General features: G+C 49.6%; 1 protein-coding gene across 3 annotated transcripts in view; it reads right to left on the minus strand.

Annotated features, from left to right (window-relative positions):
* PTK7 (protein tyrosine kinase 7 (inactive)) overlaps positions 1-17,520 on the minus strand; it is a 49,350-nt gene that overhangs the window by 14,522 nt on the left and 17,308 nt on the right. For all 3 annotated transcript variants that reach the window (XM_080342662.1, XM_080342660.1, XM_080342661.1), the window contains exon 2: positions 1,095-1,388. In XM_080342662.1, coding sequence (XP_080198788.1) covers positions 1,095-1,371 — 277 coding nt within the window. In that variant the 5' untranslated portion in view covers positions 1,372-1,388. The remainder of the gene's footprint in view (positions 1-1,094; positions 1,389-17,520) is intronic.

The raw sequence follows: 17,520 nt of genomic DNA on the forward strand, positions 1-17,520 counted from the left end.
ATCAAAGAATATCAAAACAGATGGCTCTCCAAACCTACAGAGCCCAGGTGGATGCCAACTCAGTAACAGTCAGAGCAGGCAGCAAAGGCACAAACAGAATAGTTTGGGTTGGAAGGGACCTACCAAAGGTCATCTAGTCCAACCCCTTCAATAAGAAGGGACATCTTCAACTAGATCAGGTTGCTCAGAGCCCCCTCCAGCCTGGCCTTGAATGTTTCCAGGGATGGAGTATCTACCACCTCTCTGGGCAACCTGGGCCATTGTTTCATCACCCTCAGTGTAAAAATTTTCTTTCTCGTGTCTGGCATGAATATCCGGCCGCCTACTTTAAAACCATTACCCCATGTCCTAATGTAACAGGCTCAGCTAAAAAGTCTGTCTTCATCTTTCTTAGAGGCCCCTTTTCAGTACTGAAAGGCCACAGTAAGGTCTCCCCGGAGCCCTCTCTTTTCCAGGCTGAACAACTCCAACTCTCTCAGCCTGTCCTCATAGCAGAGCTGTTCCAGCCCTCTGATAATTTTTGTGGCCTCCTCTGGCCCCTCTCCAACAGGTCCATGTCTTTTCTGTACTGAGGGCTCCAGAGCTGGACACAGGACTCCAGGTGGGGTCTCACCAGAGCAGAGCAGAGGGGCAGAATCACCTCCCTCAACCTGCTGGCCACGCTCCTTTTGATGCAGCCCAAGATACAATTTGCCTTAAGCCTACATGGAGTAAAAGGAACGCCCACCCTGTAAATGTCACACTTTGCCCTGTGTAGCTGTTCTCTGAGGGATAAGTGGGGCTCTGAAAAGATCTGCAGCACTTAGGACACACTTGGTGCAGTCACATCCCCATTTCATATATACAAATAGGGAAGGCAGTGGAAGAAAGCATCTCTGACAGCCTTGGGGACATCAGAAGATACAAATGGCCTAGAAGGTACGAAGGACATGGCAGCTGGATGCCCTGTATGACCACCACTCACATACACATTAGCAAGCAGCCTGGTAAAGCTGTTCCTAGTCTTGGGCCCTCCCAGGTTAGTGGTTTGCCCTGTCCCTGGTGGGCAGTACTTGACTGTGGTGTGTTCCTGGCTGCCCTCACCCCACACTCACACTTGATATTGAAAGATGCATTGGCTGTGCGAGCCTCTTTCCCAGTGAGCAAGTTCTTCGCTATGCACTGGAAGTCCCCAGCATCCCGGTGCCGATCAACAGCAGCAAACTGCAGGTTGCTGCCTTCCTTGAAGCGCTGATCCGTGTCGTTAATGGGGAGCCCATTCTGCAGCCATTTGAACTCCACATTGGCTGGTTCCTCCACCTCACAGCGGAGGATCGCACTGCGGCCATGCAGGGCATCCTGGGAGTATGGCTCCTTGGTGAAATGGATCATTGCCCGAGTCCCCACAGCTGCAAGACAGAAAAAGAAGGGCACATTTAGAGCACAGGCATTGTGAAGAAGGGAGTAGGTGAGCACGAGCTCTTCTCAAGGGTCTCCAGACTGTTGAAACTGCCATGCTACATGAAACACACCCCAAAGCACATCTGCCAAACACCCTCCCTGTGTGCTCAGATTCCAGCACAGCCACTCTGAGGCTGTCTCTCCAGCAATCACTGGGACAGGGCTGCCTGAGCTTGCCACAAGCCAAGGAGAGCCCTCTGCTCCCTGGGGACATGGGTGTCAGGAGTAAGCTCTCCTGAACCACTGCTGAGTATTTCTATGTTGAAGATGTCCCTGCTCATTGGAGGGGGTTGGACTAGATGATCTTTGAAGGTCCCTTCCAACCCAAACTATTATATGATTCTATGAGTGCTGGACTTCCAGTCTGAACAGTGTATGAGCCAGAAAGACAGTCATGAAAACACCAGAGAGCAAGCAGCTTCCTGGGCAGTACAGATGTTTCTTTGAGCTCCTCTTGTCCTGTCTTTTTTGGGACATAAGTCCCAGCCATGCGTCAAGATTGGCCCAAATCAGAAACACCCATAGACTCTTTCTAGGCTTTCCCCAAAGCTTCTCCCCTTGGGATCACGTCTCCATCTCACCTCCACATCCTCAGAAATTACCGAGAAAAAAAAAATGGTTTGGAACAAGGATTGCCCATGGAAATAACACAGTAGCTGCTGGAGCACAGCACAAAAGGATACAGCAGTGACACCCCAAGATTGTGCTGGGCACTCAGCCCACTTGCAAGTAGGAGTGCAAACAAGGAATTCCAACAGTTGACCCCACATTCTGATAGAGGCCATGGGGTGGCTCTGGAGAGCTGGAAACACCTCTCTGTAGCGGTTGAAAAGCCCAAGAATCCTCCTTCACACACTAACCTTCACCCAAGAGCTCAAGGTCCCAGGGAGAGAGAAACCAGTGCTTCCCTGGGTATCGCCTGATGTGGCTGCCAAGGACCGTGCTTGCCTATTCCTAAATCTGGCTGTATTCTGGCTGCAGCAGCCATGCAGACACTCAGCTCTGTGGCCAAATTGCTGCAGAATGAAAAGCAGACAAAGGGCAATCCAGCACATACCGATCACTGTTGGAATTGGTTCCCAGCACCGCACTCTGCAAGGAAAGAGGCCAAGCCAGGCAGATTTCAAGCATCTTAAGAAGAAATCTCTCATGAAGGCCAACAAGAAAGTGGTCAAAACAGTGCGTTCCCACCACCGCAAGGAAAACAGCTTCAGAAAGTGGTCACCTGGATGAGTCACACGAGCAGAATCCAAGCCCATCTGAAGGGCAGTTCATCTTTGGAGGGTCAGCTGCATCATCCTGCCTGGAGTTTGTACAAAAAAGGGCCAGCACAATTGCATTTCACTCAGCGCTGGTCAGTTGAGAGCTTCAACAGCCTCACCACATGCCTCCTGTTGCCTCAGCATCTCCCATGTCCAGGCAGGAGGACGTGGCTTTGTGGACAAGGGACATGATGAAGGCTTGGCAGCAAGCTCCACATTGGAAGCAGGGATTTTACAAGGTGTCAGGAAACACTGGGATCCAGTTTCCCAGAGAAACGGGAGAAACTGTTTATGTCCTTATCTTCCATCCTAGGGAAATAGACACAACTATTTCAGCTCAAGTGAGATTTTTGTGATGTTAACACCTCATGAGAACAAATAAAAAAGCCAAAGCAAAAGGAAACCAAAGAAATAAGTGCTAACGTACAATAAAACTCATAAACTTGTGTTCTGTTTTGACAATAGTATCCAAGGTGCCATGGATGGACTGCCTGCACGTGCTGGAAACCACTGTCCCAACCATTTATCAGATTTGGGCTGCAAAGAATCCATCCCTGAATGAAGAGACTGAGCACATCCTCAGCAAGTTTGCTATGATACTGGGAGGAGTGGCTGATACACCAGAAGGCTGTGCTGCCATTCAGCGTGACCTGGACACGACAGAGGACTGGGAAGAGAATAATCTAGTGAAATTCAACAGAGGCAAGTGCAGGGTCCTGCACCAAGGGAGGAATAACCCCATGCAGCAGTCCAGGTTAGGGGTTGACCTGCTGGAAAGCAGCACTACAGAGAAGGACCTGGGACTTCTGGTAGACAATAGGTTGACCATGAGTAAACAATGTGCCCCTGTGGCCAAGAAGGCCAATGGTATCCCAGGGTGCATTACAAAGAGTGTGGCCAGCAGGTGGAGGGAGGTTATCCTCCCCCTCTATTCTGCCCTGGTGAGGCCACATCTAGAGTACTGTGTTCAGTTCTGAGCTCTCCAGTTTAAAAAGGACAAGGAACTACTGAAGAAAGTCCAGCAGAGAGCTACAAAGATGATGAGGGGTCCATAGCATCTTTCTTATGAGGAAAGACCAAGACAGCTGGGTGTGTTCAGTCTGGAGAAGAGAAGGCTGAGAGGGGTCTTATTTATGCTTATAAATATCTCAAGGGTATGTGTCAAGAGCATGGGACCAGATTCTTTTCAGTGGTGCCCAAAGGGCACAGACTGAAACACAGTAGGCTTCATCTAAACATCAGGAGAAACTTCTTCACAGTGAGGGTGGTAGAGCACTGGAACAGGCTGCCCAGAGAGGTTGTGGAGTCTCCTTCTCTGGAGACATTCAAAATCTGCCTGGACTCATTCCTCTGTGATCTGCTCTAGATGAACATGATTTAGTAGGTGGGTTGGACTAGATGATCTCCAGAGGTCCCTTCCAACCCAAATCATTCTGTGATTCTGTGAAAGACCAGTAGCAGCTAGGTGTGGTCCAGATGTTTTGGGCTGGAAGACATCAGAAATCCAGAGCTGGACACAGCTTTTCACAGTATTCTAAATCTAGAGCACCAGGGCCCAGTGTTTGGAGACGGGAAATTTGTGCAGCCCTTGTCCAGGAAAAGGCTGTAGGCAGCAGGGTTCACACGTCCCCTTCCATCTCATCTGGGCTTTTGAAACAGAGGCTCAAAAAATCTATCCAAGCAGAGGGCTGTGTGGGACATCATTATGCCAGAATTTGGGTAAAACCTGTATAAAGCAAACAGACATCACTACCTGTACTGAATGAATAACAAAATGCCTCTGCTTGTTCCACTCACCCAGATAGTGGACCTCCCAGCACCACTGCGTGTCAGAGCTATGGTCATGCATGGCTTAGCCACTGGAAGCTGCCAGAACCAGCAGATGAGAGGGTTCGTGCAGCGCCTGGGCACCTTCACAAAACCATATTTCTACTGTGGCTTTCATGAGCTAATTTGGGCTGGGCCACATTGCAAGGAACTACTGAAAGAACCAAAATGACTCTCTTCCCTTAGCTAAAGCCACCCCAAAAAACAGCCAGCAAGAAGCAAGTTTATTGGAAGTCAGCTTAGCAAGCCCAAACCGGTGCAGAATTCTCTAGTAACACAGCTGGGACAGCCACAGTCTCACAAAGCCAGCAGCAAGCAGCAATCCCAAATTTGTGTCCTTGCAAACACCCGCTCTCTGCATATGTGTTTGACACAAGCCACCCTTGCTTGGGAGAAAAAGAAACGCTCAACACGTTTCTGGCCTAAAACCATTTCAAATGTGGCTACAGAAAGCTTTTCAGGAAAGCTTCAGCCAAATTAGATAGAGAGATCTGAAATGCAGCACACTTGAAAACACACAGTGGTGTTTTACCCAAAGGACATTTAATTGAAATGCAAAACCCTCCTGTCAGGGTAACAGATGAAGGTTAAGAGAACTGCATAGGGAAGTTGCACTGGTACATACAGGTCCCCAGGGTATCATTCCCGCACACCACAGAGAAAATCATCTGCAGGATGCACAAGGACAGAGAGAAGAGGCAGCTCAGATTACACTCTGGCTCTGTGAGCATACTTACAGCAAAGATCTGAATGCAATACAACATCCTTCATGCAGAGATATCCCCATGCTCAAAACTAATTTCATTTATTCAAGGAGGCAAATAGCAGCCTCCCAGGAAAAACACTAACACCTGCATTGCCAACCCAAATTTCTACCAAGTGTATCTCAATTCACTTTTGGGGCTTAGGATGTCCCCAGGACTGGGCCATTGAAGCCTTCTCCAAGGACCACAGTGGACTGAGCATGTGCAGAGCATTTCAGGGTGACAAAACCAGTAAAGCCGCATCCAGGACAGACTTTGTGAGCAAGCCTATGAAGTTAGCCACTGCTGCCTGAAGCTCTGCAGGGCAAGTTTTCAATCTTGTGAGCTTGCCAGAAAGCAAAGGGCTCTCCACACCTCCAGCAAAAATAACCCAGCCCCATGGTAGAGACACAGTACTACTGCAGCAATTTGGCAGCAGACTGCAGCACAGCCTGGGAGTAGCTTTGGTTTGGGGCTGTTCTCCAGAGCTAAAAAAACAAGAGATAGTGTTGCTGTTTTAACAGCCAAAGCTGAAAGAAAATGCACCATACTGGTGAAGGGTCTGGAGTGTAAGTCTTATGAGGAGCGGCTGAGGGAACTGGGGCTGTTTAGCCTGGAGAAAAGAAGGCTGAGGGGAGACCTTATCGCTGTCTACAACTACCTGAAAGGAAGTTGTAGCATGGAGGGTGTTGGTCTCATCTCCCAAGTAACAAGTGATAGGACAAGAGGAAATGGCCTCAAGTTGCACCAGGGGAGATTCAGATTGGATATTAGGAAAAAAATTATTCCCAGAAAGGGCTGTCAGGCATTGGAACAGGCTGCCCACGGAAGTGGTGGAGTCACCATCCCTAGAGGTGTTTAAGAGACATGTGGATGAGGTTTCTTAGGGAACTGGTTTAGTGCCAGTGCTGGGTTAACAGCTGCCTTCTATGATCTTGAGGGTCTCTTCCAACCAAAATGATTCTATGAAAAGAGTAAGAAGGATCTGAGGAAGCCATGGCAGAGCTGAGGGCTAGCACTGGGTAACTGGGGCTGAAGTTTCAGGGGATCCCACATCCCTGTTCCCATGTGGGCAGCACCAGGTTTGGTACCTGCCAGGCACAGAAACACTGTATGGTTCTGGGGACAAGTTGCAGCAAACTGCCCAGTTGTGTGTCTCAATGCTCCCCTCTGAGGCTGGACACTTGACTCCCACACTGTGCTGTGGAGATAGCTGGACAAAAGGACATGAACCTCATGGATGGCACACCCTTGTGGGATGCTGGGCTTTGTAATCGTGGCAACACAGCCAGAAAACACATGGAGTGGCAGAAATCACCCCTGGGGAATCAGCCAGCTATAAGGCTACTTTTAGGGCTGCAGTCAACAAGAGGGTCTGCAGCTCTGGCACAGCCTGGCCTGGCAGTGAAAGCACCCAGCCCACCTCATGCACCATACCAAGGGGCCTGAGAGCATCATGGATACTGCCTGGGGAGCCTCTCCCATGGGGCAGCCAGGCCTCAACGTTAAGCTGGGTTTTACATCCATCCATCCATCCATCCATTGCTTAATACGATAGTGCCAGTCCCACACTAGTGCTCACCTGAGGACACCCCAGTAGCCCAACCCTAAGACAGTGCTGCAGAGCAACTGTGCGATCTGGGAAGACCAGGCAGTCCTGTCCTTCCTGGCAGGCTGAGTCACATCTTGAAGCAATCAAAAAAATCATTGTCTCCTTGCTTAATGACATCACTTGGAAATACAGCCACAACCACAAGGCCTTCAGCTGCTGCACAGCCCCCCACCCCTGCTGTCTCACTCACCTATAGCCATGCTGGGGAAGCCACAGGCAAGCTGGCTAGCAGTGGCCTGTGCTGCAGCACGGCAGATTCCTGCCCACCCGGTGCAGAAGGAAAGAAGCTGGCACACATCCCAGCAGGTGATGGCTGCCTCAGCAGGCACTTGCCACAGCTGCAGTGCCAGTAGAGCTGTGGGTGCACTGCAGTGCCCCACATCCCCAGCCCCAGGGCAGATCCATGCTCCCCTCAACCTCAAGCCACCCACCCCGAGAGCGTGCCCAGTGCCAGCTCCTGGGTACCTCCTAACCAAGCTAAAGGTGCTTGGGACAGAGGACAGAAAAAATAAGGGATCTGTTTCACTTTGTACCCAAAAGTGCCTCAGTTATCAGCCTCCCAAGACACCAGAGCTGATGCAGGAAAAAAGTAAGCCCAAAGCTGTCTGCAACCAAACAAGGAATTAAAAGCATGGGAATGGGATCTGGGAGAGGGCTTTGTGCAAGCTTAAGGTTTCCTGGTTTGGAGAGTAAACCTAGCACTGTGGGGCTTCTGCAGCTTGTAGCCTAGACCCACCCCAGAGCCAGGCCACAGGAACGTCATTCTGCAGACCAGCTTCCAGGGACGCTTCAGCAAAGTTCACTCTGGCTCAGCTCAGCCAGATGTGCAAGGCAGCCCCTTCAGCGCTCTGCATTTGGAACAGCAGATTAGAGGAACTATAACTCATCTGCAGTGTCCAGGGCAGCAAAGCCCAGAGCACCCAAACTGCATCTTTCCTCCTCAAAGGGCAACCATCCTCTTCCTCTTCTCCCTTGCCAGCAGCAGGCACTGGATCTGCCCCAGCTGTGGAGGGGGACAGCTTGTTTAAAAAGAACAAATAAAATGAAGACCTATAGGTACCAAGATTCAACAGAAGGAGGTAGCTCGAAAACTGGCACAGCCAGCTCCCCCAAGGAGTTGTTCTGGAACAGCTAGTCTGTTCTGGCTTCTCAGAGCAGAGAGGACCACAAATTCTCCCATGCCAGAGCAGGGGAGCTCACAGTTGTCCCACTTCCACTGTGGAGCCAGTGCTACTCGGGGATACACAACCAGCTTGTAAGTCTCAGCCCTGAGGTGGTAGCTGGGTCTATTTACACCACCACCTCAGCACCAAACTAGACAGAGAGTTTAGTAACACATTGTTAAACATGTGTTTCCTGCCTGTTTTCTTTAACAGTTTGCAAAGATGCCATGTTCCCTAGGAAGGCACTGTGGCAGCATCCATGTGGGGAGCCTGCACTCCCTGGCTCCCCAAATCCGCAGGGCACTTTGCAATACCAAGGAACACAGCAGCTCACCTGGGGAAGGCCCTGGGTACTTTGCAGCAACCACATAGTGCAGAAAGGAGGCCAGGGACAGAGCTAGGAGAGAGAAGGGTGACCTGGCAAGCCCCCACCACTAACTAGAGGTGGGCAGTGAGAACAGCCCAAGCCCATGCCCAGGCTATGGTCCTTCAACCTCAGACTGAAAAAGCAGGATTAAGAGACATTTTCACCACTTTCTATCAGGTGACTAACTCTGGATGTGTCAGCTAATTAACAAACCTCAGCAAAGCAAGGTGGCAGCAGTAGCTTTTTGCCACCTGGGAATCCACAGCTGACTTAGCAGCAGCCCACCATATCTATACTATGACCTTTACGCTTTTGCCACTGCCATTGCTTAGGCCATTGAGGAAACAAAGCTTCTGCAATCATCCCAGCAGCAACAAAGGCTATTCATCTTCAAGGAGGAATCAATCACTAACGAAAAAAAGGAGGTTTGACTGAGCTAACACACTCTGGATGGATATCACTCTGCAGCACTTGCTCTGAGCTCCATAGACCTGTAAAAAGGCAAAAAAGATGCAGGTAGAGCATTGCTTTGAAACTGCCATCACATCCCTCAGCTGTTTAGCTGCTGCTAACCCCAAGCAAAGCCAACAACCCAGGCCACAGCTACAGAGACCCCCTGGAAAAGAGCATCAAACCTCAGCAGAAGGGACTGAGAAGCTCACACTCAGGTCCCATGTCCCAAAGAAGCTCAACATGGGATGGACATGGACAGCCATAAACACAGGAGTGATTTATCACCATGTTCTCCAGCAAAGACATCAGGCCAGAGCAGAAGTCGGTTGTCAAAGGCAACAAAAGACATGTTTTCAGAAAAGACTGCGACCTGTGCTCCATCCCAAGGCCACAAAAGGCACAGCGGGGATCATGTTAGGGTTGGGGGTCCTGGACTCTCACAGGTTTCAATAAAACATTCCAAAAAAGAATTATCAAATAGGTCTTGTCTTTGGGAGCAATTTATTAAACATCATTGTCTGCAGGCAGCAACTTCTTCTGTTGCCAAGTCCTTGGGAATAGCTCCAATGTGAGGGCTTTGGTTTTAGCCACTCTTGGATCAGAAGACTTTGGGTTCACGCCCCAGCTTGCTTCCAAAAGTTGGGCAATCAAATCACTGGGCTGGATGGAGCATCCCAAGCTTGCTGGTCCAGAGGAAGCCCCAAGCTCCCTGTGAGAACAAGGCTCCACTCACCACAGGCAGGTTTAACTCCTCACATAATGGGTGTGAGCTCCTCACCAGCAACTCGGCCCATGCAGGTTTGGCAGCAGTTCTTACAGGGGAGCAACGTTCCAGACACTGAAGCACTGCGAATGCTCAGAACTGCAGCTCTTATCTGACAGCCCTTCCTTCCTGCCACAGCCAGGCAAAGCATAGAATCATAGAATAGTTTGAGTTGGAAGAGACCTTCAAAGGTCATCTAGTCCACCCCCCTGCAATGAACAGAGACATCTTCAACCACATCAGGTTGCTCAGAGCCCTGTCCAGCCTGGCCTTAAATGTTTCCAGGGATGGGGCATCAACCACCTCTCTGGACAATCTGGGCGAGTGTTTCACCAACCTTATTGTAAGCAATTTCTTCCTCGAGTCCAATCTAAATCTTCCCTCTTTTAGTTTAAAACCATTAAACCTTGTCCTGTCACAAGAGGCCCTGCTAAAAAGTCCATCCCCATCTTTCTTGCGGACCCCTTTCAAATACCAAAAGGCCACAACAAAGTCTCCCTGAAGACTTCTCTTCTCCAGGCTGAACAACCCCAACTCTCTCAGCCTGTCCTCATAGCAGAGCTGTTCCATTCCTCTGATCATTTTATTGTGTGGCCTCCTCTGGACCTTCCCCAACAGGTCCACGTCTTTCCTGTACTGAGGGCTCGAGGTACGCAGTACTCCAGATGGGGTCTCACGAGAGCATGCACAGCCCCACTGTCCCTGTGAGACGTGAGCCCCAACGGATCCACGCATGACATCTTTTCTCTCCCTTCCCCATTCACGATCGTCATCCCAAGGTATCATCAGCACTTTTTTGCTTGCCCACAGTGCCCAGGCTCCTTCCAATACAGCCTCTGCTGCAAACAGCCACATCTGCAGAGAAATAAGCCAGCCCTCCCCAGGCTGGTGGAGCCACAAACAGCAGCATGCAGTAAAACTACTTGCCTGGCCTCTTGTCCTGCCCTCACTGCTGTCACCAGACCAGGGAAGCACTTAATATCTTGATCCCATGTCCTGCTCCCCATCCACTGCAGCCCAGAGGATGCAAGCTGCCACAGAGCAAGTAACACATGCCAGTATCTGTTCTTTGTCCTTGCGAGGCTCTCAGCAACCACAGGGCCCTGTACAGACGTCCCATTCAGGGCTCGAGCAAGCCATGTGTTTCCTGGCACAGTTCATTATGAACATGCTCCTAATAAAAGCAGATTTTTGGCATGCAAGGACTGGGAACAACACGTGGGTCAGTTTTGACTCCCCTCCTGGTCACAAACACAGAGCCAGCAGGATCATTTGTGCCAGCTGAATCTGTAGAAGCAGGTAAGAAAAGTCACACTTAATAACACAAACAACCCCGCCAACTCACAGGTCAGTCCCTATAGCCAAATAAAGCAGCTGCTCAGAGCATGTCTGCTCCACACACAGCCTATATCACTGCTTAGCAGCTAAGCCAAACACCCAGAGACATTTGCATCTCCAAATCATTTCCAGCCAGCATGTTTTGCCATGCAAGAGATTCCAGTTGAGGAAGCTTTTCAGATGGGCAGAGTTGCAATAAACCACTCCCACCAGGCCAGATGGCAATGGTTTGATGCAGGCAAGGAGCTCTGAACACGACAGGCTTAGTCTGATCAAGTCCAACATCTGGAACGTCTTTGGGCACCCATCATATCAGCCTTTAAAAACTATGTCATTTCCCACTCCAGTTAAAGTAAAACCAAAAACTCAACATAAAGTCAGGAAAAAAAATAATTCCTATTTGAGTCCACAACACAACTAGATGGGTACAAAGCAGCCTTTCCAAAATACGCTCAGCTACAGCAGCTTTGGCAGCTTTGGCTTCATGAGCTGGGAGGAATTTCACCAACACCTAGAAGCTCCAGGTCTGGAATAAACACAGCATGGTCACGCTAGGGTGGATCAAGACTTGGGAAAACACCATCTATCTGGCCCTACAGTTGTAACACACAGCTGGACCCAACAGCCCTGCTCTGAGAGTATGGGTCTGCTCAGACAAGCACCAAACCTCTCACTTTCAGTGCGGTTTGCTCTGGACTTGCAGAAGATGTGATGCCTGCATACCATCACTTCAAACCAGTTATCATACCACATGCTCAATGGAGGGCCATGTTGAATCAGCCTGTACCACTGCTATTTGCATCCAGGAACAAAGTTTCAATTGCAAAGAACCCAGACATGCAACCTTCCAGGTGGGATTCTGCGAGGGCGAAAAATCATGGACTCCACACAAACCAATATGAATTCAAGCGAAGCCATGTATTACAGAAACAAGCCTCCTTATATATGCAGTTATTTCCCGATCACGTGTCCACGCTCCAAGCATGCATTAGCTAATTGGATACTGTCTATGTTCACAACCTGTCCACGCGCCTGAGTCTCACTGCTAACAGGTCTGTTGATTTACATCTTGTTAGGGAGGCCCTGTTATTGTAGAACTGCCTCACTCCCACAGCAGGTCCTGTTTTCAGCTTTCTGAAGCGCCCTTGAAATTCCTTTGGGCCTGACTAGTTTAATAACAAATCTACATCTAATAGAAACCCATCCACACATTAACTTCAAGAAAATTCCTCAAATCTCCCACAGGATTTACTGATCCAGAGGACAAGTAACCCAAGATCACAGAATCACAGAATCGACTGGGTTGGAAAAGACCTCAGAGATCATCGAGTCCAACCCCTGGTCCAACTCTAGTCTGTTTACTAGATCATGGCACTAAGTGTCATGTCCAACCTCACTTTAAAAACCTCCAGGGATGGCGAGTCCACCACCTCCCTGGGCAGCCATTCCAATGCCTGACCACTCTCTCTGTAAAGAATTTCTTTCTAATATCCAGCCTAAATTTCCCCTGGCAGTTTAAGCCCATGCCCCCTTGTCCTATTGCTGACTGCCTGGGAGAAGAGACCAATCCCCACCTGGCTATAACTGCCCTTCAGGTAGTTATAGAGAGTGATGAGGTCACCTCTAAGCCTCCTCTTCTCCAGACTAAACAACCCCAGCTCCCTCAGCCTTTCCCCATAGATCTTATGTTCAAGTCCCTTCACCAGTCGTGTTGCTCTTCTCTGGACCCGCTCCAGCACTTCAATGTCTTTCCTGAACTGAGGGCCCCAGAACTGAACACAGTACTCCAGGTGTGGCCTCACCAATGCAGAGTACAGGGGAAGGATCACTTCCCTTGTCCTGCTGACCACGCTGTTTTTGATACAGGACAGGTTACCATTGGCCTTCTTGGCCACCTGGGCACACTGATTGCTCATGTTGAGCTTCCTGTCAATTAGTACCCTCAGGTCCATTTCTGTCTGACTGCTCTCCAGCCACTCTGCGCCCAGCCTGTAGTGCTGCAGGGGGTTGTTGTGACCAAAGTGCAGCACCCGGCACTTGGCCTTATTGAACTTCATCCCATTGGAATCAGCCCATTTTTCCAGTCTATCCAGATCCCTCTGCAGAGTCCTCCTGCCTTCCAGCAGGTTGACACTCCCTCCCAACTTGGTGTCATCAGCAAATTTGCTGATGATGGTCTCAATCCCCTCATCTAAATCGTCAATAAAGATGTTAAACAGGACTGGACCCAACACTGACCCCTGGGGAACACCACCAGTGACTATCCGCCAGCTGGATGCAGCCCCATTCACCAGCACTCTCTGGGCCCGGCCCTCCAGCCAGTTCTTAACCCAGCGTAGAGTACACTTGTCCAAGCCACGGGCTACCAGCTTTTGCAGGAGTATATTATGGGAGACAGTGTCAAAGGCCTTGCTGAAGTCCAGATAGACCACATCCATGGCTTTCCCCTCATCCACCAGGTGAGTCACCTGATCATAAAAGGAGATCGGGTTGGTCAGACAGGACCTGCCCCTCCTAAACCCATGCTGGCTGGGTCTGATCCCTTGTCCATCCTGAAGGTGCTGTGTGATTCCATTCAGGATGATCTGCTCCATAACCCTGCCAGGCACCGAGGTCAGGCTGACAGGCCTGTAGTTGCCAGGGTCAGCTTTGCAGCCCTTTTTGTGGACTGGGGTAACATTGGCCAAATTCCAATCATATGGGACCTCCCCAGTGAGCCAGGACTGTTGGAAGATGATGGAGAGTGGCTTGGCAAGTTCTTCTGCTAGCTCCCTCATCACCCTAGGATGGATCCCATCTGGTCCCATAGACTTGTGAGGATCCAGATGGCTCAGTAAATCACCAACTATTTCCTCCTGGAATACAAGGGGCCTATTTGGCTTCCTATCTCTGTCAACCACCTCCAGAGGCCAGTTGTCCTGAGGGCCACCTGTCTTTCTGGTGAAAACTGAGGCAAAGTAGGTATTAAGTACTTCAGCTTTCTCCTCATCTTTGTTAACTATATTTCCCTCAAAGTCCAACAGAGAATGGAGGTTTTCCTTGCCCCTTCTTTTGTTATTAACATTTTTAAAGAAGGATTTTTTATTATCCCTGACAGAATTGGCCAAATTAACCTCAAATTGCACTTTTGTTTCGCTGATTTTTTTTCTGCATGATCTAGCTATTTCCATAAATTCTTCATAAGTAGCCAGCCCTTATTTCCACAGTCGGTAAAGTCTCTTTTTATTTCTGATTTCATTCAGAATCTCCCTGTTTAGCCAAGCCGGTTGTCTTCCCCGCCAGCTAGCCTTTCGGCACACTGGTATAGCCTGTTCCTGTGCACTCAAAACCTCCTGCTTGAAGCATATCCAACCCTCCTGGGCCCCCTTGTTTTTAAGCATTGTCTCCCAGGGTATGCTCTGAACTAGGCTTCTGAATAGGCAAAAATCTGCCCTCCAGAAGTCCAGTGTAGAGGTTTTGTTAATGGTTCTCCCTGCATCTCTGAGTATTGAAAATTCTATTATTTCATGGTCGCTATGACCCAGGCGGCCTCCAACCACTACATCTCCCACCAGCCCTTCTCTGTTTGTAAACAGTAGGTCTAGCGGGGTCATGCCCCTGGTAGGCTCATTTACAAGTTGATGAAGGAAATTGTCCTCTATACACTCTAGGAACTTCCTAGATTGCCTCTTCTGTGCAGTATTGAGCTCCCAGCAGATATCCGGCAGGTTAAAGTCACCCACAAGAACAAGGGCCGCCGATTTTGAGACATCTGCCAGCTGCTTGTAGAATAATTCATCTCCTTCATCGTCCTGGTTGGGCGGTCTATAACAGACACCCACGAGGATGTCAGCCTTGTTGAACTTCCCTCTGATTCTGGTCCACAGGCACTCAACCTTGTCACTGCTGACCTCAAGTTTAACAGAGTCGAGTGACTCTCTAACACATAAAGCCACCCCTCCACCTCTCCTACCCTGCCTATCTTTTCGGAAGAGCTTGTAGCCACACATAGCAGCACTCCAGTCATATGAGTCATCCTACCATGTTTCTGTGATGGCAACTATGTCATAGCTTTCCTCCTGCACAATGGCTTCCAGCTCCTCTTGTTTGTTGCCCATACCGCGTGCATTAGTGTACATGCACTTCAAGTGGGCTGCTGATTTCACTCTTAATTCAGGCTTTCCATCCTTAGGCTGATCTTTGGAGAGCCCGGTTTCAATCCCTTCCCCCTTCAAACCTAGTTTAAAGCCCTCCTGATCAGCCCTGCCAGCTTATGGGCTATAGTCCTCTTGCTCTCCCTAGAAGGATGAAGCCCATCTGATCTGAGGTGACTAGGTACCATGGAGTTTGCCCCATGGTCAAAAAACCCAAAATTTTGATGGTGACACCAATCCTTAAGCCACCTGTTGATGAGATGAACGCAGGCACAGAGACATCCCCATGCTGTAACTGCTGGGGGCATCTGCTTTTGCCACAATACTTGGCTGTTTCACTTGGGTCCCAAATGGAAACTGCAGAGCTGTTTCCCTCCATCCCTGTAGGCCAATGCAAGATTACATTTGCCCAGACCTTGGCCACCCTCATGAATCCCACCAGGAGGCCTATGACCATGTTCAGTTTTGGGCCCCTCATCACGAGAAAGACATTGAGGTACTGGAGAGAGTGCATAGGAGGTGACGAAGCTGATGAGAGGTCTGGAGCACAAGTGTGATGAGGAACGGCTGAGGGAACTGGGGCTGTTTAGCCTGGAGAAAAGAAGGCTGAGGGCTGTCTACAACTACCTAAAAGGAGGTTGTAACATGGAGGGTGTTGGTCTCATCTCCCAAGTAACAAGTGATAGGACAAGAGGAAATGGCCTCAAGTTGCACCAGGGGAGATTCAGATTGGATACTAGGAAAAATTCTTCCGAGAAAGGGTTGTCAGGCATTGGAACAGGCTGCCCAGGGAAGTGGTGGAGTCACCATCCCTGGAGGCGTTTAAGAGACACGTGGATGAGATTCTTAGGGAATTGGTTTAGTGCTGGTGTTGGGTTAACAGCTGCCTTCTATGATCTTGAGGGTCTCTTCCAACCAAAATGATTCTATGATTTTACGATCAGCTGGCAACATCCCATCGTCAAAATTGCCACCAACAATAAATGGCAGTGGACAGCATCTTGTGATGCTGAAAGGTTTTCTGTGGTATTCATATGCTCTGCTTATGTCTTAGCTCTGATGGTCTTGATACCATGCTTAGTCAGTCATTTATCACAAAAATAAAGATTATGTCTATGGTATCTTGCCCCCTGTCAGGAGTTTTATACATAACACACAGACCCCCATGCACAAACAACATGGGGTTACTTGTGCTGATACAGATTTTATGGTGCTGTACCACAAGACATATCTGTGTAGACACACAGGGGTGGAGTCACCATCCCTGGAGGCATTTAAAAGGTGTTTAGACGAGGTTCTCAGGGACATGGTTTAGTGCTAGAGTTAGGTTATGGTTGGACTTGATGATTCTGAGGGTCTCTTCCAACCAAAATGATTCTATGATTTTATGACGTAAGGCAGAAGCAAGCCTTTGTTTTGAAACAGCTGCTGGTCTACCACTGAGTGACAACTGCTCTGCAATGGGACCGCAGCCTGAGGTCACCCCTGGTGGCCCACAGCACCTCTCCACTGCCTTCTGCATGGAGGAGTGCTTTCAAACACAGGCTACAAGCATCCATTGAGAAGACAACTCTCAGCCCAATTTCCATTAGCCTCCCCAGAACTGTTCAGAGAAGGTGCAAGCTGTGAGGGATTTTCTCCCCGATAGTCAGCAAGTCCCCCGTGCCCTTCCAGGCCCAGGATCCTATACTTGGGAATAGCTAAGCCAAATTTCTGAGCAATTATCACCAGAAAACAGATGACCTTTGAAGACCCCTTCCAACCCAAACTAGAATAGAATATGATTCTATGATCTTTGAGGGGACATGCCTGGTCCCAGGAAAAGGATGACATTCTGTCGGAGCACTGAGGCAACTGTGTGGTCCCAGGCCCCTAAGAGAAGCCCTGGTACCCCTCCTGAGCCCCCATCCCAGAGAACCAGTCCAAGCCATGAGCACAGTGCCAGAGTGGTGCAGCTAGGAGGGAGACAAGGCAAAGTTAACAACCAGACCGCAGCTTCTCCTGCCCAAACACTCAGGGCACAAGCACATGCTGGCAGCTGTCTGCACCACTCTGCCTCCAGCTTACGGAGAAGGCCTGCTTTGGTCAGGCAGGTGAGCCTGTGCCTGCTTGCTGAGCAGCAAAGGCAGTGGTGGCCATGGAACTCCCAGGAAGGCCAGGAGAGTATCTTGGTGGCAGATAAACAAAGGAACAAGTGAGACAGTAAGGCCGCAAGCCCAATGCAGGAGCTGGGAATCCTGCTGGCTCAATAAAACCATCTTTAATAGTGCGTCAGCCAAAGGTTCCCGAGCAGACATCTCCAGCTGCATTGCCAAGCTCCACTGAGAAACACAAATGCTTCAGGAGTGACTCAGCACCAGCAAGCGGCTTGCTGCACCTCCAGTCCTGCCAGCTGACTCTCCCAGCCTTGCTCAGAGCC

This window comes from Nesoenas mayeri (genome assembly GCF_963082525.1).
Source record: "Nesoenas mayeri genome assembly, chromosome: 3".
Taxonomy (NCBI): Eukaryota; Metazoa; Chordata; class Aves; order Columbiformes; family Columbidae; genus Nesoenas; species Nesoenas mayeri.